Source organism: Aquila chrysaetos, unplaced genomic scaffold (genome assembly GCF_900496995.4).
Source record: "Aquila chrysaetos chrysaetos unplaced genomic scaffold, bAquChr1.4, whole genome shotgun sequence".
Taxonomy (NCBI): Eukaryota; Metazoa; Chordata; class Aves; order Accipitriformes; family Accipitridae; genus Aquila; species Aquila chrysaetos.
Window position 1 is genome coordinate 916,231 of NW_024470381.1, and position 20,870 is coordinate 937,100.

Below are 20,870 nucleotides of genomic sequence, written 5' to 3' on the forward strand. Positions count from 1 at the left end.
TTGGGGGGGGTTTGGTTAAGCCGCGACTTGGCTGGGGAGGGGGCGGGGCTTGCGGAGCGGGGGGCGGGGCAAGTGCGCGCGCCCCAAGTCGCGGTCGCGCGCCACCCGGGCGCGGCCTTCCCCTCCTTCCCTCCGCGAGGAGGTGGAGCCAGAGGGGAGGGGGCGTGGCCGAGCCGACGGTTCCCGCCGGGAACCTCCAGCCGCGCTGGCGTCACAGCCGGGGCGGGGCTGCGCGGGCGCAGGGAGGCGCGGAGGCGGTCGAGCGCGCGGGCGACGGTGAGGGGGATGGGGGGTCCGGTATGGGGACCGATTGGGGGCGGTCTGCGGGGCTCTGTAGGGGTTTGGGGGGGCTCTGTAGGGGTCTGGGGGATCCACAGGGGCTCGGGGCGGGTGTAGGGGGCGGGCGGGGCCCAGGGCTGTGGGGCTCTGTCGGGGGTGGAGGCCTTGTGGACCTTGAAGGGGGGAGTTCTGTAGGGCCCTAGGGAGTGTGTGGGGGCGGGGTGCTCCGGGAAGGAGGGGGACGTGGGGGGGGGGCAGGGGGCTATAGGCGCCTATAGGGGTGGGGGGAGGTGTGGGAGGGGACTCTATAAGGGCCTGGGCGGTGTGTCGGCCTATAGGGTGTATATGAGCACGGGGTGTGAAGATGAGGTGCTGTAGGGAGGTGGGGGCTATAGGGCCCTGGGCAGCGTGTGGGGTTGGGAAGGGTTGTGGGGGAAATGGGGCTCTATAGGACTCAGGAGGATGTATGGAGGGAGGGCTTTCTGTAGGGTCCTGTGCTGGGGTGGGGGGAGCTCTGTAGGGACTGGGACTGCGTGGGAATGGGGTTCTACAGGGTGCATGTGATGGCAGGTGCTGCATAGGGGCGTGGGTTAGCACTGACTTTTGGGGGGATGTATGGGACATGACTGGGGGGGTATAGGACACCCTGGGGCTGTACAGGGGACTCCAGGGGCAGCTGGAGTATCCCAGGGGCCATATAGGGGGTCCCAAGGGCTGTATGGGTCAGCTCTGGGCCGTATAGAACACCCTGGGGCCGTATAGGGCACTGCAGAAGCTGTATGGGGCATCTCAGCCATATAGAGCATCCTGGGGCCGTATAGGGTATCCCAGGCGCTGTACAGGCTGTCTGTGGGCTGTATGGAGCATCTTTGGGCCATGTAGAGCATCTGGACTCTCTATAGGGTATTCCAGGGGCTGTATGGGGCATCTCTGGACCATATAGAGCATCCAGGGGCCATATAAGGTATCCCAGGGTCTATACAGGCTGTGTATGGGCTGTATAGAGCATGCTGGGGCTGTATAGGGTATCCCAGGGGCTGTACAGGGTGTCTCTGGGCCACATAGAGCATCCAGGGGCTGTACAGAGCCCCTCTGGGCTGTATGGAGCATCTGGGGATTGTATAGGGCATCGCAGGGGCTGTATGGGGTGTTTCTGGGCCATATAGAGCATCTGGGGGGCATATAGGGTACCCCAGGATCTGTATGGGGCATCTCTGTGCCGTATAGACCATCTGGAAGCCATATAGGATATCCAAGGGGCTATATGGGGTGTCTCTGGGCCATATAGAGCATCCTGGAGCTGTATAGGGTATCCCAGGGGCTGCATGGGGCATCTTTGGACCGTATGGGCATTGCAGGGGCTGTGTGGGGCATCTCTGGGCCCTATAGAGCACCGGGGGGGGTCATATGGAGGGGTATTTGGGACAACCCAGGGGCCATATGGGGCATCTGGGAGCTGTATAGGAGCACCCTGGGGGCCCTATAGCGCCCAGTGGGGCCCTATAGGCTGTGATGCGGTTGTACCCCCCAGGACAGAGCCATGGCGGGGCCGGCCGAAGGCCCCAGCCCCCGCATGAGCATGGCCTCCCAGTTCTTCAGCGAGGAAGAGTGCGGCAGCGATGGCATGAGCACTTCCGAGCGGGTGGGGCCCGAATCCACTGGTGGGGGGGCTGGAATTGGAGAAGGGGGGGGAGATCTGGGATCCACTGGGGGTTGTCCCTGGGATCAGGGAAAGGGGGGAGATCTGGGATCTGCCTGGAGTGTCCCCCAGACTGGGGAGGCAGCAGGATCCCTGGGATCCTGTGGGGTGGAGCAGCAAGATCCCTGGGATATGGGCGGGGGGGGGGGGGGGGCAGACAGGGTCCCGGGGATCCAGTGGATGTCCTGGGATGTCCCCTGGGGTCCTGGGGATGGCAGTATGGACAGGGTGTCCAGGATCTAGGGAAGCATGGGTGAATCCCTGGGGGGGAGAGGATTCCCCCCACTGGGGATCTGGTTGTTGTCACCTCCAAGGGGATGCAGTGGCTTTGGCAAAGGTGGGGGGGATCCAGCAGTGGCCTTATGGGGCAGGGGGACACGACACACCTCCTCCCCAGTGTGCCCCCCCCAGGACTGAGTTGGTCTCTGCAGGTGGTAGATCTCCTCAACCAGGCGGCTTTGATCACCAACGATTCCAAGATCAACATCCTCAAGCAGGTGAGCTGGTGGCCGCATCCTGCACCCACTGGGTGGGTGCCCCCCCCGCCATGTCCCCACATCCCCACTGTGGCCCTCTGTCCCCAGGTGCAGGAGCTAATCATCAACAAGGACCCAACGCTGCTGGACAACTTCTTGGATGTGAGTGGGGATGGATCCAGTGGGCAGCCTGGGGCAGATCCAGAGGGATGCGGGATGGATCCAGCCTGGTGCTGAGCACCCCCCCGCACTGTGTCATGTCCCCCCCCCCCAGGAGATCATCGCCTTCCAGGCTGACAAGTCCATTGAGGTGCGGAAGTTCGTGGTGGGTTTCATCGAGGAGGCCTGGTAAGCGGGGGCTCAGCACCCACTTTTTGGGGGAGGGGGTATCACCCTGCAGGGGCAGTGGGTGTGGGGTGCTGAGCACCTGCTCTCAGGCCCTGGGGACACCCAGCACCATCCCCTGGGGACGGATGGGCCCCATCCCGGCTTTTGGGGATGCAGGCAGGAGAAGACACGGGTGCTGAGGACCTAGCTTCTCCTGGGGTGCCATCTTGTGGGTGGAGGAGCACCCATTTGTGTGTTCCCCCACCCATTTGTGTGTGTCCCCAACAGCAAACGGGACATTGAGCTGTTGCTGAAGCTCATTGCCAATCTCAACATGCTGCTCAAGGATGAGAACGTCAACGTGGTGAAGAAGGCCATCCTCACCATGACCCAACTCTACAAGGTGGCTTTGCAGGTGAGAGGTCCCTTGGGTACTAGGAAGTGGCACCCATGGGTGCTGGGGGATCAACCGGTGAGATTTAATCCCTCCCTGCCCACAGTGGATGGTGAAATCGAAGGTGATCAGCGAGTTACAGGAAGCTTGCTGGGAGATGATGGCCGCCATGGCCAGCGACATCATCCTCCTCCTCGACTCAGATAACGACGGCATCCGCACCCATGCCATCAAGTTCGTGGAGGGACTGATCATCACCCTGTCACCCCGCATGGCCGACTCTGACGTCCCCAAACGTCACGAGAACGACATCAGCCTCGAGCGCATCCCCAAAGACCACCCTTATATCAAATACAGTGAGGCTGGCGGGCACGGGGTCGTGGGATCCCTTCTGAGAGGTGGAGGGGGATGGGGACGACATGGGGATGGTGACACCCAGCTGAGTGTCCCCTCTCCATCCCCGCAGACGTGCTGTGGGAGGAAGGCAAAGCTGCCCTGGAGCAGCTCCTCAAGTTCATGGTGCACCCAGCAATCTCCAGCATCAACCTGACAGCTGCGCTGGGTTCCCTGGCCACCATCGCCCGCCAGCGGCCCATGTTCATGGCTGAGGTCATCCAAGCCTACGAGACCCTTCACGGTAAATGTCACCTTGCTGGGTGTCACTGTTGCCCATGGGAACGGAGAGTTTTCAGGTGCCGTCCGGTCCCTGCAGTGCTCACGGGATGTGATGGGGTGGTGGGATCCTGGATCTTCAAGGTCCCCACAGCCACCTCTGGTGGGGCTGGGGACCCGAATGTCCTCGGTCCTGGTTCCTGAGCACACACTTTCTATCCTGACTGAGGACCCAGACTCACCTGCACCGGTGAGGCAGCGGACCCCGATGCCACCCCAACCACAGTGTTGCGTGTCCCCGTGGACCTGGGTGTCCCATGTCCCCAACACCACCCAAACCACCGTGTCCCATGTCCCCAGGTGTCCCTAACACAGTGTTGTTCCCCCCCCAAACTTTGCAGCCAACCTGCCCCCCACCCTGGCCAAGTCACAGGTGAGCAGCGTCCGTAAGAATCTGAAGCTGCACCTCCTCAGCGTCCTGCGGCACCCGTCCTCGGGGGACTTCCAGCCCCAGATCACCACCCTCCTCGTCGACCTAGGCACCCAACAGGCCGAGATTGCCCGCAGCATGCCCAGCCCCCGCGACACCCGCAAACGACCCCGCGACGAGCCCGAGACCACCCTCAAGAAGATGAAGATCGGTGAGAGCCGGGCTGTTCATTTTGTCCTCTCCTTCATAGCATTGCCCACCCTTGGGGGCCCTTCCACCACCCTTGGGGGCCCTTCCACCACCCTCTGGGGCATTAAATGCCCCTCAGGGTCCTCTCAGTGCCCCTTAGGGTCCTTCCAGTCCTTCCTGGGGTCCTCCCAGTCCTCTCCTGGTGACACTGGGGGTGAGTGGTGGCACAGCACACCCTCAGGGTCTTCCCAGACCCCCAAGGTCCTCCCAGTGCACCCAGGGTTCTCCCAGTCCTTGCTGGGGACTGACAGGGGCACTAGGTACCCTTGGAGTCCTCTCAGTGCCACCCAGGGTTCTCCCAGTGCCCTCCTGGGGACAGGCAGTGGCATTAAATGCCCCCCTGGTTCTTCCCGGTGCCCCTCAGGGTCCTCCCAGTGCCTTTGTGGGGACACTGGGGACAGGTGGTGGCATTAAATGCCCCTCAGGGTCCTTCCAGTCCTTCCTGGGGTCCTCCCTGTCCTCTCCTGGTGACACTGGGTGTGAGTAGGGGCACAGCACACCCTCAAGGTTCTCCCAGTGCCCTCCTGGGGACAGGTGGTGGCATTAAATGCCTCTCAGGGTCCTTCCAGTCCTTCCTGGGGTCCTCCCAGTCCTCTCCTGGTCACACTGGAGGTGAGTGGTAGCACAGCACACTCTCAAAGGGTCTTCCCAGTCCCTCCTGAGGTCCTCCCAGTGCCGTCCTGGGGACAGGGTGGTGGCATTGCAACCCTGCAAGGTCCTCCCAGTGCCACCCAGGGTCCTCCCAGTCCTTGCTGGGGACAGACAGTGGTACTAGGTACCCTTGGAGTTGTCCCAGTGCCACCGAGTCCTCCCAGTGCCCTCCTGGGGACAGGCGGTGGTATTAGATGCCCCCCAGGTCCTCCCAGTGCCCATCAGGGTCCTCCCAGTGCCCTCCTGGGGACACTGGGGACAGGTGGTGGCATTACAGCCCCCCCAAGGTCCTCCCAGTGCCCTCCTGGGGACAGGCAGTAGCATTAAATGCTCCTCAGGTCCTCCTGGTGCCACCCGGGGTCTTCCCCGTGCCCCTCAGGGTCTTCCCAGTCCCTTCCTGGTCACACTGGGGGTGCGCGGTGACATTAAACGCCCCTAAGGTCCTCCCAGTGCCCCTCAGGGTCCTCCCAGTGCTCTCCTGGGGATGGGTGGTGGCATTAAACACCCCCCCAAGTCCTCCCAGTCCTCTCCCGGGGTCTTCCCAGTGCTCACCTGGGGACCATCGGTGGCATGACAGCCCCCCACTCCCCGACTCCTCCCACTCCCTCTCTGGGGTCCCCACTTCCCAGTGGTGACCAATCAAACCCCCCCCATCCTGGCAGAACCCCCCCTGGGCGAAGATGATGAGGACAAAGACCTGGAGCCGACAACAGTGACGGCACCCAAAGCAACCGGCCAGACCAACGTCCCCTCGGACACGGACATCACTGCTGAGTTCTTGCAGCCACTCCTCACCCCGGAAAATGTCGCCAACCTGGTCAGGGAACGCAACGCCGATGGAGGAAGGGGGGGATTTTCGCGCTTTGAGGTGTGTGTGGGGGGGCTCTAACTGAGTGTCCCCCCCATTTTTCACAGGTGCTGATCAGCATGGTGTACCTCCCCGAGGCCATGCCCGCGTCTTTCCAGGCCACCTACACCCCTGTGGAGTCGGCTGGCACCGAGGCACAGATCAAACACCTCTCCCGGCTCATGGCCACCCAGATGACGGCAGCGGGACTCGGCCCCGGTGAGCAGGGACCAGCGGTCGGGTGCGCGTGTCCCTTTTTGGTTTTTTCCTCCCGTGGCACGGCAACTTTTTGGGGTGCTCACCCACCTGCCCTTCCCCATTTGTCATGGTTGAGTGGAACGCACGTCGCTCAAAAGGGAGATTTATTGAGGTACAGGAAGAATTTGAGGGAGTTGGGTGGAATTTAACGATGTTTAACGGAGGTTTGGCAAGGTTTGATGGTGAGGTTCGGCTTATTAATTACTGCATGGAAGAAACACGTGCCAGAAAACTTAAGAGTCGGGTCAGAATGAAGTACTTGGTTGCTAGTCAGCAGCATACGAAAGAAAGAAAGATTTATTGAGGTACAATAAGAATTTGAGAGAATTGAGTTGAATTTTAACGATGTTTAAAGGTGGTTTGGCAAGGCTCATTACATTTGATGGTGAGGTTCTCCCTATTTACCGCACGGAAGAAACACGTGACGGAAAACTGAGTTAAGACTCGAGTTATAATTAAGTAGTTGGCTGCTAGTTAGTAGTATAGACAAGCTAATCTTTAGTTTAGCTCCAGTATCTTGTTTTTTATTTTAGTTATCTTGCATTTTTGGGTTTCCTAACCACCTTTTGAAATATTTTTTGACACCTCTGACACGTGAGCCGGGAGTTTTCCAGCTCACAAGTTCACCCCAAGACTGTTCCTTAACCTGAACCGAGGTACGGCGAGGAGTCAATATCCCTCGCACAATTTCAGGTGTGGAGCAGACGAAACACCTGAAGGAGGAACCGAAGGAGGAGAAGGCGGCCAAGCCGGAGAGCGTGGTGATCAAGCGGCGGCTGTCGGCGCTGGCCCAGGGCCAGGCCATCTCCGTGTTGGGTGCTCAAGGTTCGGCCGCCAACCTGCTAGAGGAGGAAGCCCCGCAAACTAAACGTCGCCCTGAGCCCATCATCCCAGCCACGCAGCCCCGGTGAGGACCCCCCATCCTGACTCGCCACTCCCACAGGGGAGCGCCCATGGGTGCTGACGGACCCTTTCTTCCCCACCTCCCCAACCCTTTTCCTCCTCCAAGGCTGGCGGGCGCTGGTGGCCGTAAGAAGGTTTTCCGTCTCGCTGACGTCCTCAAGCCACTGAGCGATGCGCAGATGGAGAAGCTGAAGCTGAGTGCTGTCAAACGCATCCTGCGTGCCGAGCGTGCCGTCGCCTGCAGCGGGGCCGCCCAGGTATGCCCGACATCCCCCCCCCAGCTTTGGGGTGATATCCCCCCCTTCCCAAAATCTCACCCAGACCCTCTTGCTTCCCCCGGCAGGCTCGCGTGAAGATCTTGGCCTCGCTGGTGACACAGTTCGAGGTGCCACTGAAGAGTGAGGTGCTGGCCTTTGTCCTCGATGACATCCGTGGCCGCTTGGACCTGGCTTTCGCCTGGCTTTTCCAGGAGTACAATGCTTACCTGAGCCGATACCCCGCCGGCAGCCTGGAACGCTATGATGAGTGTCTCATTGGGCTCCTCGCCGGTCTCCAGGAGAAGCCTGACCAAAAGGACGGGTAGGAATGGTGCCACCGGGGACGGGACGGTGCTACCAGCCACTTTGCCAGGCTCCAGAGAGCCAGCACAGCGCAAGCTGCAGCTCTTGGGCCACAAACATCCCTCCAGATGGTCCGCGGGGTTGCCCACCTGTGTCCCTCATCCCAGTGGCGTCCCCCTCTGGTGACATCCCCACCCTGATGACGTCTGTTTCCCGGCAGGATTTTCACCAAAGTGGTGCTGGAGGCGCCGCTGATTACCGAGAGTGCGCTGGAAGTCATCCGCAAGTACTGCGAGGATGAGGTAGGGACCCGCAGGGTTGGGAACACGTGAGGGTTGGGGACACGGGGACGAGCCCCAATGTCCCTCACCGTCATCGTCATCCCCCAACCCTGGCAGAGCCGGACCTACCTAGGCATGTCCACGCTGCGTGACCTCATCTTCAAGCGGCCATCGCGGCAATTCCAGTACCTCCACGTCCTGCTGGACCTCAGCTCCCATGAGAAGGACAAGGTACGAGCAGGGGGCTTGGTGCCCCAGGGGACACCCCTGTCCCCACGCCAGTGACACGTGGCCACCCCCCCGTAGGTACGCCAGCAGGCCCTCCTCTTCATCAAGCGCATGTACGAGAAGGACCAGTTGCGGGAGTACGTGGAGAAGTTCGCCCTCAACTACCTGCAGCTCTTGGTGCACCCCAACCCACCCTCCGTCCTCTTCGGGGCTGACAAAGACACGGGTGAGTTTTGGGGAGGGGGGTGGCACCCATCGGTCCCCAGGGCTCCGGTGACATCGTGTGTGACGCAGAGGTGGCGGCGCCGTGGACGGAGGAGACCATCAAGCAATGCCTCTACCTCTACTTGGCGTTGCTGCCCCACAACCACAAGCTCATCCATGAGTTGGCTTCCGTCTACACCGAGGCCATCGCCGACATCAAGCGCACCGTCCTGCGGGTCATCGAGCAGCCGGTGAGGCTCGTGGTGGACAGGGGTGACGTTGAGGGGACATGGGACAGTGGACATGGTGGCCCGGTGATGCCAGTGGTGGCTCTCCCGTAGATCCGTGGGATGGGGATGAATTCACCTGAGCTGCTGCTGCTGGTGGAGAACTGTCCCAAGGGAGCCGAGACGCTGGTGACACGCTGCCTGCACAGCCTGACGGACAAAGGTAGGGGACGGAGGGCACGCGGTGGGGTGGCATGTGCCCAGCGGTGACGTGCCACCTCCTCCTGGCAGTGCCTCCCTCGCCTGAGCTGGTGAAGAGGGTCCGCGACCTCTATCACAAGCGGCTGCCGGATGTGAGGTTCCTCATCCCCGTCCTCAACGGGCTGGAGAAGGTCAGTGTCCCCTCCTCCCCTGGTGTCCTGTCATGTCCCCTCCCCTTGTGTCACCTCCCCTGACGTCCCCCTGCTGCCGTTTTGGGTGCAGAAAGAGGTGATCCAGGCGCTGCCCAAACTCATCAAGCTCAACCCCATCGTGGTCAAGGAGGTTTTCAACCGTCTGCTGGGGACACAGCATGGTAGGGGATGGGGACAGCCCCGGGACATGTGGCAGCCCCGGGGTGGGACACGGAGCTTGGCACCTCCCTGGAGACAGTGCCAGTGCCTGCTGTGGGGACGTGGGACCTCGCTGGGGTGGGACATGAGATGTCCCCATGGTGGGACACCGTGGGATATCCCTGGGAGCAGTCCCAGTGCTCACTGTAGGGACATGGGACCTTCTGGAGGGTGGGACATGGGACATCCCTGGGGACAGTGCCAGTGCCCGCTGTGGGGACATGGGACCTCCCTGGGGTGGGACACAGGACCTCCAGGGGGTCGGACACCGAGGGGCATCCCTGGGGACAGTCCCAGTGCTTGCTGTGCAGACATGGGACCTTCTGGAGGTGGGACAAGGGACCTCCCTGGGGTGGAACACCATGGGACATCCATGGGGACAGTCCCAGTGCCCGCTCTGGGGACACGGGCCTATGCTGGGGTGGGACGATGGAACGTGGCACCTCCCTGGGAAGAGCTGCAGGAGCACAAGGTGACCCCAGGGACAAGCCCTCACCTCCAGCACCACCATGGGACGGGCCACCACCCCTGCCACCTGAAACCCATCCCCACCCCGACAGCCCAAGGACCAAGGCCACCCGGTATTGTCCCCTTGCAGGTGACGGTGCCTCAGCTGTGTCCCCGCTGAACCCGGGAGAGCTGCTCATTGCTCTGCACAACATCGACTCCTCCAAGTGCGACATGAAGTCCATCATCAAGGGTACGACGCGGACAAGGACAAAGAGGGGGGGGGTTTGGGGACACAGCAAAGGGGAGGTGACATGGGCTTTTTTTGTCCCTTTTTGGTGCAGCCACCAACCTGTGCTTCGCCGAGCGAAATGTGTACACCTCGGAGGTGCTGGCAGTGGTGATGCAGCAGCTGATGGAGCAGAACCCATTGCCCATGTTGTTGATGCGAACCGTCATCCAGGCCCTCACCATGTACCCCCGCCTGGGTGGCTTCGTCATGAACATCCTCTCCCGGCTCATCATGAAGCAGGTCTGTCCGGTTGTCCGTCTGTCTGGGTGTTGCCACCTAGAGGGGGGTTGGTGGTCTGGGGTTGGGTCGCTGGGTGTGAGGGGTTGTTCTGATTCTGGGGGTGGGAGGTTGGGTGGTTGGTTATGGAGGGGGGGGGGGGTTTGGTTATGCTGTCCGTCTGTCCTGTCCTGTTGTTCTCAGTGTCTGTCCTGTCCAGCCATTCCTGGGTGCCTTGGAGTGGGTGTCTGTCCCTCTGTATGTCTGTCCGTCCTGTCCCTCTGTCTCTGGGTGTCCGTTTCTCCCTCCCTTGGCATCCCCACATCTGTCTGTCCCCATGCCCCCCCCCCATGCCCACTGTCCCCCCTGCCCACAGACAGCCACTCGTCCCCCGCCCCCTCTGCCTTCCAAGGCTGAGGAGAGCCCCCCAGGCCCCCCCCTAACCCCCCCATGTGTCCCCTCCCCAGGTGTGGAAGTACCCCAAAGTCTGGGAAGGTTTCATCAAATGCTGCCAACGCACGAAGCCCCAGTCCTTCCAGGTGGTGCTGCAGCTGCCGCCCCCCCAGTTGGCCGCCATCTTCGACAAGTGCCCTGAACTGCGCGAGCCCCTCCTCAGCCACGTCCGGGCCCTCACCCCCCACCAGGTGACACCCCCACCCCAGGGTGGGGGGTGAGGATACGACACCCCCCAGCATGCACTGGGGGTGGGGTGGGGGTGTAACCCCCCCCCCAGTGAGGAGGACCCCCACCCATGCATGCTTGGCATGACTCCCAGCATGCCTGGGGGAGGTTGGCATGACTCCCAGCATGTAGAGGGGTAGGGGGGGGTGCCTGTGTGTGTCCCCCGCCCCCTCCCCCCTGACCCTGTGCCCCCCCCCCCCCTCCACAGCAAGCCCACATCCCGCTCTCCACCATGGCCATCCTGGAGGCCTCCACCCGCCATGAGCCCGACGCCCGGGAGGGGCCGCCCGGAGAGGTGGGGGCGCAGACGGGGTGGGGGGGGGTCGGGGTGCCCCCAGTCCCCCCCCAACTGGCCTCGGGCCCCCCCCCTCACCCTCTCTGTCTGCCCCCCCACCCCAACCCCCAGGAGAAGCCCCCGAAGCGGCCAACCGAGGAAGAGGCGAAGGGAAAGGCCATGCCCTCAGCCACAGTGGGGGGTCCTACCGCGGGGGCACCCCCCTCCGAGGCACCCTCCGACCTGGGGGGGGCCGACCTCGAGCCCCCCTCCATCTTCATCAGTGTTACCGAGGACGAGGAGAGCTCGGGGGAGGCTGCATCCCCACCTGATGCCACCCTTGACACCCCGACGACCCCTGCCAAGGTATGCAGCCCCCCCCCCCAGCCCCCTGTGTGCCCCATCTTGGGGAGGGAGCATCTCTAACCCCCCCCCCCCTTTTTCTATCCAGGACCCACCCACCAGCATGGACCCTCCCCCAGCAGTGCCACCCCCAGTCGAGGCAGCCCCCAGCAGCCCCCCCTCCTCGGAACCACCCCCCCCCGGGCACCCAGAGCCCCGAGGTGCCCCCTGCGGGGGCCCCCGATCCTCCCCCTGGCCTGACAGAGGGCTGAGGTGGGGGGGGGGCAGTGGGTGCCACCCCTCCAACCCCTGGGGTGCTGTGCTTAATAAAGGCGTGGGAACACCGCTGGGGCTGTGTCTGCTTGTGGGGGGGCACCCTGGACCCCCCCTATCCCCCCCGGGAGGGGTCATCCTCTGCCCCCCCCCCCCCCCCCCCCGGCACCCTGAGGCTCTCGGGGGGGAGCAGTCCCAGTCTATGGGTGGGCGTGGCCTGGGCGAGTGGGGGCGGGGCATGGGGGCGGGGCCTGAGTGGTGGCTGAGCACTGGGGACGCGGCCGGGGCGGAGCCCGGTCCCCTAAGGGTGGTGCCGAGGGGGCGTGGCTACGCGTGACTCAGCGCGTTGCCATGGCAGTGGCGGCAGCGGGCGGGCGGGGTACTTCCGGCGGGCGGTGACGCCCTTCCGGCGGGAAGATGGCGGCGGCGGCGGCAGCCGCGGGGGCGGGCGAGGGCTCCGCGGCGCTGCCGGCTCAGCCCCTGGAGCTCAAGAGCCAGTTCCGCACCCGCGAAGGCTCCTACCGGCTGCTGGGCCCCGAGTCCCGGCCCCGCGCCGGCCCCGCAGCCGCCCCCGGGCCTTCCCCGCCCGCCGCCGGACCGGGCCCCGCCGCCGCCGCCGCCCCGGGCCCGGCCGCGCTGCCGCCGGTGCGATTGTCCATGGTGCGGTTGGCTCTGCCCCCTGCTGAGGAACCGGGGGGCCCGGCGGAGCGCAGCCGGGTTTGCTTCAACTTGGGCCGAGAGCTTTATTTCTACGGCGGGGCCGGCTCCGGTGGTCGCGGCAGCCGTCGGGTAACGGGGGAACCAGGGCCTTGGGGTGGGGGGGGACACCGGGGAGCCGGACCTGGGGGAGGAGGGGGCCGGTCGCTAACGGGGGTGCTGGGGACAGCGGGGCGGGCGGAGTGGTGGTGGGTGCCCGTGGGTGACGGTGACAGAGGGGCTGTTAAAGGGGACAACATGGGGCCAGTACCGGGGCTTGGGTCTAGCAACCGGGGATGGGGACATCGGGGCTGGTAACGGTGATCCCAGACCCCCCAGGAGCCACCTGCTAACAGGGACAGTGACACCGGGGCTGCTAATGGTGACCCCAGACCCCCATGAGCTGCCTGCTAATGGGGACTGTGACTCCAGACCCCCCAGGAGCCACCTGCTAAGGGGGACAGTGACACCAGGGCCTGTAACAGTGACCACAGAACCCCCAGGAGCTGCCTGCTAATGGGGACGGTGACACTGGGGCCAGTAACGGTGACCCAGGACGCACAGGGACGATGGTGACACTGGAGCCCAGCCCAGGGGGGTGGTTGGCCCAGGCCACGCAGTGGCATGACAGTGACAAGGAGCCCCCAGAAGCAGCAGGGTGGGCATGGGGGGGTTTGTCCCCCTCAGTGACACGTCCCCCCACGGTGATGTCCCCATCCCCCCACAGTCGCTGGACCTGCACAAGCCCATCGACAAACGCATTTACAAGGGGACGCAGCCGACCTGCCACGACTTCAACCAGTTCACCGCCGCCGCTGACACCATCGCTCTCCTGGTGGGCTTCTCGGCCGGGCAGGTCCAGTACCTCGACCTCGTTAAGAAGGACACCAGCAAGCTCTTTAACGAGGAGGTGAGCCCCGCCCACGTTGGGGAGATGGGGCACAAAGGGAGCCCAGCCCCCCGCCTCAGGAGCTGCCACCATGCCAATGGTTGGGCATGGGGAGGTGCCGGAAGGGCCGAGGTTTCTCCCCCCCAAGAGATGGCAGCTTTACCGGGGTGGCGATTCGTTAGGGGCTGGCTTCGTTAGGGGTCCGCGATGGCTGCGCTGCCAGCGAGAGTTCGGGGTTGCACCGTGACGCCCATTTGGGTCCCCAGATACACCGATTTGGGTCCCCAAATGCACTGGTTTGGGTTTTGCCCTTGGCAGTGCCCCAGGGTTGTGCTACAGCCCTCGCTCATGTCCCCAGATGTGCCGCGGCACTCACTTGTGTCCCAAAATGCACTGACTCATGTCCCCAAACATGCTGGTTTTGGTTTGTCCTCAGTGACACCCTGGGCCTGCGTCGTGACATGGATTTGCGTCCCCAAATCTACTGATTCGGGTCCCTAAATGCCCCTTTTTTGGCTTTTTCCCTCAGTGACACCCCAGGGTTGTACCACAGCACTCAGCTGTGTCCCCAAACATGCCTGTTTATGTCCCCAAATGTGCCGCTTTGGGCTTTGCCCTCAGTGACATCCCGGGGCTGCACCATGACGTGGATTTGGGTCCCCAAATGTGCCACTTCATGTCCCCAAATGCCATTTCCAGCTTTGCCCTCAGCAAGACACCAGGGCTGCCCTGTGACACAGATTCAGGTCCCCAAATGCCCCTTTTTTTGGCTTTGCCCTGAGTGACACCCCAGGGTTGTGCCTCAGCCCTCAGTTGTGTCCCCAAACATGCCGCTTTGGGTTTTGCCCTCAGTGATGCCCCAGGGCTGCACTGTGACATTGATTTGGGTCCCCAGATGCCTGTTTTTTGGCTTTGCTCTCAGTGACACCCCAGGGTTGTGCCATGGCACTCACTTGTGTCCCCAAACGTGCCAGTTTGGGCTCTGCCCTCAGCAACACCCCGGGGATGCACTGTGCTGCCGATCTGTGTCCCCAGACCTGTCCGGGGGCCCAATCCCACCGCCCTGACCCCCCTTTTTCCCCCCGCCCCACAGCGCCTGATTGACAAGACGAAGGTGACCTTCGTCAAATGGCTGCCAGAGACGGAGCGGCTCTTCCTGGCTTCCCATGCCAGCGGCCACCTGTACCTGTACGACGCCGAACAGCCCTGCGGGGCCTCGGCCCCTCAGTACAACCTCCTGACGCAAGGCGAGGGCTTCAGCGTCTTTGCCTGTAAGAGCAAGACCCCTCGAAACCCCCTCCTCAAATGGGCGGTGGGCGAGGGGGCTCTTAACGAATTCGCCTTCTCGCCGGACGGGCGCTCGCTGGCCTGCGTCAGCCAGGACGGCTGCCTGCGCGTCTTCCACTTTGACTCCATGCTGCTGCAGGGGATGATGAAGAGTTATTTCGGGGGGTTGCTCTGCGTCTGTTGGAGCCCCGACGGGCGTTACGTGGTGACAGGGGGTGAGGACGACCTCGTGACTGTCTGGTCCTTTGCCGAGGGGCGGGTGGTGGCTCGAGGTCACGGTCACAAGTCTTGGGTCAATGCCGTGGCCTTTGATCCCTTCACCGGGGCAGCCCAGACCCCCCAGCCCCCTGAGCTAAGCGGGGCCGAGGAGGAGGACGAGCCCCCCGATCCCCTTGTCCGCCGCTCCCCCGCTGTCACCTACCGCTTCGGCTCGGCTGGCCAGGACACCCAGTTCTGCCTGTGGGACCTGACCGAGGACGTCCTCTACCCTCGGCCTCCCCTTTCCCGCGCCCGTACCCTCACTGGATCGGGGGACGCCAGTGTTCCCATGCCAGGGCTACCCCGCTCGCTCTCCCGCTCCAACAGCCTCCCGCAGCCGGCGGGGACGGGCTCGGCCCGCGGCCCCCCGCCTGACGTCCCCCCAGCCCTCAGCGTTGGTCGCTTCGCCACGTTGACATTGCAGGAACGTAAGGGACCCTCCGGCGCCGAAAAAGAGCACAAACGTTACCACAGTTTGGGTAACATCAGCCGGAGCGGGGAGAAACCTCCCGGCGGTGCCGGATCCCGGGGACGGCTGGATACGGCCAAGGTGCTGGGGACGGCGCTGTGCCCCCGGATTCATGAGGTGCCACTGCTGGAACCCCTCGTCTGCAAGAAGATCGCCCATGAACGGTTGACGGTGCTGCTCTTCTTGGAGGACTGTATCGTCACTGCCTGCCAGGAGGGACTCATCTGCACCTGGGCCCGGCCTGGCAAGGCTGTGAGTGTGCTGAGGGGGGAGCTGGGGGGGACTCGAGGGGTCCCATCAGCAGCCTGTTGGGGCAAAGAGGGGTTTTGGGGGGCTGGGGGGGGGTGGGACTTGAAGGGTCCCGTCAGCAACCTGGGAGGTCCCACCAGCAGCCTAAGGGGGCAGAGAGGGGTTTTGGAGGGGTGGGGGGGCACTCGAGGGGTCCTGTCAGCAGCCTGGGGGGTCCCACCAGCAGCCTGAGGGGTGAAAAAGGGGTTTGGGGGGCATTGAGGAAGACTCAAGGGATCCTGTCGGCAGCCTGAGGGGACAGAGTGGGGTTTACGGGGGGCTAGGGAGGACTCAGGAGGTCTCATCAGTAGCATGAGGGGTCAAAGAGGAGTTTTGGGGGGGCTGGTGGGGTCCTGCTGGCAGCCTGGGGGGCGCTGGGGTGGTCACTGGGGTCCCTTTGCGAGTGTCCCCCCCCGCCCCCACAGGGTGTCACGTGCCTCCGTGGGGCCTTCGTCCCCGCATGGTGCCACATCACAGGGCAGGGGGGTGTCCCAGTGTCCCTTTGCCCCCACCCCCAGTGACTGCTGTCCCCTTCCCTCGCAGGGACTGTCCTCGCAGAACGGCGGCTCCCCCAGCGGCACCGTGGTATAGCTGTCACCATTACCCGGCGGCGTCACCGTCACCCGGCGGTGTCACCATCAGCCGGTGCCGTCACCGTCACCTGTACGTACCCCCACGGGTGCCACCGCCCCGCTCGAGGACACCGCTCCATCCCCGTACTACTGAGCCCCCCCCCCCGGGTGGGCGGGCAGGCACCCCATTGTCCCCACGGCCACCGGCCGTCGTCCCCCGGCGGGGCGGTGGTGCCACGCCGGCGGGGCGCCCTGTGCCTTCGTCACTTTATGTCCCCGCTGCGCCGCGGGGCCACCGGGCTCTGCCCCTTATTTATACTAAAGAGACTTTTTTCGCACTTGGGGTGGCCCTGACGTGTCTGGGGATGGGGACAGGTTGGAGACACTGGGGACGGAGATGAGGGGTGGGGGACACGCTTCGTGCCAGGTGGGGACGCAGGGACGGACTGGGGATGTGCCGGCACTGGGGACACGATGGGTGACAACTGGGGACATGTTGGGTGAGATGGGGACACACAAATGGACTGGGGACACAATGGGTGACGTGTGGTGGGACAGGGATGGACTGGGGACATGATGGGTGGCACAGGGGGACATGGGGACAGCTTGGGGACACAGCGCTGCTGTCCCCACATCCCCAGGCCTGGGGGGGGGGCAGGACATGATTGCCCCCCTCCAGGGCCATCTTGGGGTCCCCACATGTGTGTGTGTCCCCAGCGCAGAGGTCGGTTGCAGAAACACAACTTTATTCTCATCTCCTCCCTGGGGGTGGGGGGGGGGGGCAACAAACCGGGGGGGGGACCAAAATAACCAAGGGGGGGGAATGGGGAGGGGTATAAATAACCAGGGGCTTAGTGCAAATGTGGGGTGTCCCTACAAATAAATTACTAGCGGGGGGCGGTGGGGGTGCCCCGGGGAGGCCCCCCAGGGTGGCACGGGGGGGGGGGGTGTCGGGTCCCACTGCCCCTCGTTGCCAGTCATGGGGGCAACAGTGTGACCCCCTCCCTGGGGTGGGGGGGGCCTGGACGCCTGGGGTCACCCCCTGTGCCTAGTGGTTAGGGGGGGGGCTATGTACAGAGGGGGGGTGTTGGGGGGAGGTCGTTGTGTGTGTGTCCCCCCTGCTGTGGGGAAGGAGGGGGGGTCATGTGCAAGAAGAGGGGGTGCTGGTGAGCCCGGGTGCCTGGGTCCCCCCCCCCTTGCTGGACGCCTGGGTCCCCTCTCAGGGGGGGGTCCCGGGGGGGGCGGCAGGGCGCAGGGCCGGCGGCACAGAGCAGCAGGCAGTCCTTGGTGGCACTGGGGTGGGGGACCTGGGGACAGGGAGGGGGTCAGGGCATGTGGCGGTGGCCCTGTCACCCCCCCCGCCCCGGGTCCCCTCTGGCTGGTGCACACACACCCCCCCCCCCCCCCCCCACTGGGGACCCCCTGATTTGGGGGGTGGCCCTGGGGGGTGGGGGTGCGGGGGGGGGGGGATGTGGCCTTGGTTGACAAATGGCAGTGAGCAGGGTGACACAGCCTGGGGGGGGTGACAGTGTCAGAGGTGGCACTTCCCCGGGGGGGGGGGGGGGGGGGGGGTGGGCAGTGTGGTGGAGGTGACAGCCCGGGGCGGGGGGGGGGGTGGCACTGCCCGGGCGGTGGCCCGGGTGGGGGGTGGCCGTGGTGGTCCCCTCCTGGGGCTGGTGGCCATGCCCGGGGAAGGGGGGGGGGGGGGGGGTGTCCCAGCCTGGAGGGGGTGGCTATGCCCGGGGGGGGGGGGTTGGGGGGGGGGGGGGGGGGGTAGCAGTGTTGGGGGGGGGTGACAGTGACGGTGACAGCAGCCCGCGCAGCCCCACATACCCGGGCCCAGAGCAGGAGGTGCCGGGACAGGGGCACCCCCAGGGGGGAGCGGAAAAGCCGGGGGGGGGCCCCCGCTGCCGGGCTGCGGAGAGAGCAGAGAGCGTCAGCAGCCCCCAAAACTACCCCCCCCCGAAAACCATGACACCACCACCCCCCCCAAGTCTTACGTCCGCCAAGGGCTCCACAGGGGGGGCCGTGATCGGGGGGGGCTGCCCTGTGACTCCTGCAAGGAGAAATGGAGGGGGCGGGCAGAATTAGGCCCTGACCCCCCCCCAAATACCCTTTTTGGGGTGTCCCCCCCATTTTGAGGAGAGGGTGAGGTCCTGATCCCACCTTTCTGGGACACCTCCCCCCATTTCAGCGAGGGGACAAGGTCCTGGGTCCCCTCCCAATACCCTTTTTTGGGGTCCCCCCATTTTGGGGGAGCAGATGAAATCCTACCCCCCCAATACTCTTTGGGGGCCCCCCATTGTGAGGAGGGCGTGAGGCCCCAATCCCTGCCCCACCCCCCCATCCTGGGGAGGGTTTCAGGGCTACCCAAGGGATTTGGGGGGGACTTGAGTGATTTGGGGGGGGGGGGGGTCAAGCTCTGCCAAGGGACTTTGGGGGGGGCCGGGAGGGGGGGGGGAGCAAGTGATTTGGGGGGTGGGTCTGAGGGGTGCTGGGTGTACCCAAGACATTTAAAGGGGGCTAGAGAGTGTCCCTGAGGGAATATCGGGGGGGGGGGGGGGACTGGGGGGGGGGTGGGGGCGGGCCTTGCCTTCCTGCGGGGGGGGGCCCTGGCCCCGGGGGGGGGTCTCTGCAGCCGCTGCAGCTTTGCTTCCAGTTCCAGGTTGCGGCTCTCGGCCTCCTGCAGGCGCCTGGAGTGGGGGGGGGTGTCAGGTGGGGACATGTGGGGACACCGCCGGGGACACCCACACACGCCCCCCCCGGGACCCCCCCCCCGCCGGTCCCCCATGTCCCTGCCCTATAGCACAGTGTCACCCCTGTCGTACACGGGGTCCCTCGTGTCACACACACACACCCCCGGTACTGGTTGTCACCCAGGTGTGTGTCCCCCCGGTACCTGGTGTCACCCCCCGGTACTGGCTGTCACCCAGGTGTGTGTCCCCCCGGTACCTGGTGTCACCCCCCGGTACTGACTGTCTCCCAGGTCTCACCACCCCGGTACCCGGTGTCACCCCCCCGGTACTGGCTGTCACCCAGGTGTCCCCCCCCCTGCTGCTGGTATCCGGTGTCACCCCCCCCCCCGCTCCCGGTACCCGGTGCCACCCCTCCCCGGTCCCGCTGTGTCCCCCCCGTACCGGGGCCAGCCCCTGTCCCGCCGCCCGCAGCAGCCCCAGCTCCCGCTCCAGCGCCGCCCGCCCGCGCCGCTCCGCCGCCAGCGCCGCCCGCAGCTCCGCCTCCTCCGCCACAGGCCCCGCCTCCGCCGCTACAGGCCCCGCCTCCTCCAGCACCGGCCCCGCCTCCTCGGGGGGCTCCGTGGCCGCCGCCGCCTGCGGGAACCGCGTCTGCGTGGGGACCCCCGGGGTACCAGGACCTCCCCCGGGGCACCGGGACCACCTCCCCAGACACTCAGCTTCCCGGGACCCCCAACCCGGGACACCGGAACCCCCCCCGGGGCACTGGGACCCCCTCCCCGGACACTCCTCCCCCGGGACACCCCCCGGGGCAGCGGGACCCCCTCCGCGGACACTGGCCTCCCCTGGGACCCCTCCCCGGGACACCGACCCCCCCCCCCCTTCCAGCACCAGGACCCCCCCCGGAACACACCCCCCACCCGAGTACCGACACCCTCCCCCCCCCCACATACCGGCTCCTCGGGGGGTGCCCGGGGGGGCTCCGTGCCCGGGGGGGGCTGCACAGCCAGGGCGTGGCGTCCGCGAGGGGGGCCCCGTGTCTGGGGGGGGGGCCCTGGGATGGGGGGGGGCTCGTGGATATGGGGGGTCCTTTTGGGGGGGGGGCAGCCATGGGGGGGGGGGGATTCCCTGGGTGGGGGCTGGGGGTTTTGTGGGGGAGCCCCCATGGGGAAGGGGGGCTCTTTTTGGGGGGGTGCTCCCATGGGTGGGGGTGCCTCTGAAGGTGGGGGGGGCTCTTTTGGGGGAGGAGGGTCTGTGGGTTCGGGGGTCCCCAGGGGTGGGGGGGGCCTCTTTTTGAGGGGGGGGGCCCCACGGGTGGGGGGGGGGCCCTGGGACAGAGGGATCCCTGTGGCTGGGGGGGGGGCTGTTGTTGCGGGGCATCCAATGGCTGGGGGCGTCCCTACGGCCGGGGGGGTCCCCATGGGTGGCGGGGTCCCCATAGGTGGGGGGGTCCCCGTCTCCGGGGGGGTCCCCCAGTCCCCCTCCAGCTCCATGGCCACGTCCTGGTCCCACTCCTCATCTTCCTCTTCATCCTCGTCCTCCTCGTCCTCCTCCTCCTCCCTAGGGCGGGGAGACACACACACAAATGGAGGGGGGCGGGGTCACCTGGGGCCCCTCTGCAGGGACCCCCACCAGGGGACACCCAGGGGTTATCCCAGCCCCACCCCCCCATTTCCCCAGTGCCCCCAGTTCCCCCCCCCCTTTTGTATGTCCCCCCTACACCCCGTTACCGCCAGACCCCCGTCCCCCTCCCCGTGCTCACTCGGGGTGTCCTCGGGCGTACGAGTACCCCACAAACGGGAGGTGCAGCCCCAGTTCGGGGGGGTCCCACGGCTCCCCTAGGGGTTCCTGGGGGGGGGGGGGCGGGTGTTAGACATGGAGAAGGGAGAGCACCCGGGGCGGGGGTCCCAGTAGGGGCCAGTGGGGGTCCCTGAGGTGATTGGGGGAAGTATCAAGT

The 20,870-nt window shown here is 65.3% G+C and overlaps 2 protein-coding genes across 2 annotated transcripts; both read left to right on the plus strand.

The window, feature by feature from the left end:
- Nucleotides 1-108: 108 nt before the first annotated feature.
- Nucleotides 109-12,098, plus strand: SYMPK (symplekin). The gene is made up of 27 exons (XM_030006012.2): nt 109-276; nt 1,811-1,921; nt 2,410-2,475; nt 2,563-2,616; nt 2,729-2,802; nt 3,070-3,196; nt 3,282-3,531; nt 3,642-3,812; nt 4,189-4,428; nt 5,780-5,934; nt 6,033-6,183; nt 6,916-7,129; nt 7,232-7,382; nt 7,469-7,704; nt 7,906-7,987; nt 8,084-8,197; nt 8,273-8,420; nt 8,489-8,649; nt 8,740-8,848; nt 8,917-9,017; nt 9,109-9,199; nt 9,835-9,936; nt 10,028-10,215; nt 10,659-10,835; nt 11,081-11,167; nt 11,279-11,512; nt 11,598-12,098. Exons 2-27 carry the CDS (start codon nt 1,820-1,822, stop codon nt 12,096-12,098), a joined length of 4,086 nt encoding a protein of 1,361 aa, XP_029861872.1. The 5' UTR covers nt 109-276; nt 1,811-1,819.
- A 48-nt stretch (nt 12,099-12,146) lies between these two features.
- On the plus strand, nt 12,147-16,558 carry LOC115337692 (dystrophia myotonica WD repeat-containing protein-like). Its single transcript, XM_030006102.2, has 4 exons — nt 12,147-12,550; nt 13,185-13,367; nt 14,440-15,612; nt 16,192-16,558. Exons 1-4 carry the CDS (start codon nt 12,179-12,181, stop codon nt 16,237-16,239), a joined length of 1,776 nt encoding a protein of 591 aa, XP_029861962.1. The 5' UTR covers nt 12,147-12,178; the 3' UTR covers nt 16,240-16,558.
- The last annotated feature ends 4,312 nt before the right edge of the window (nt 16,559-20,870 follow it).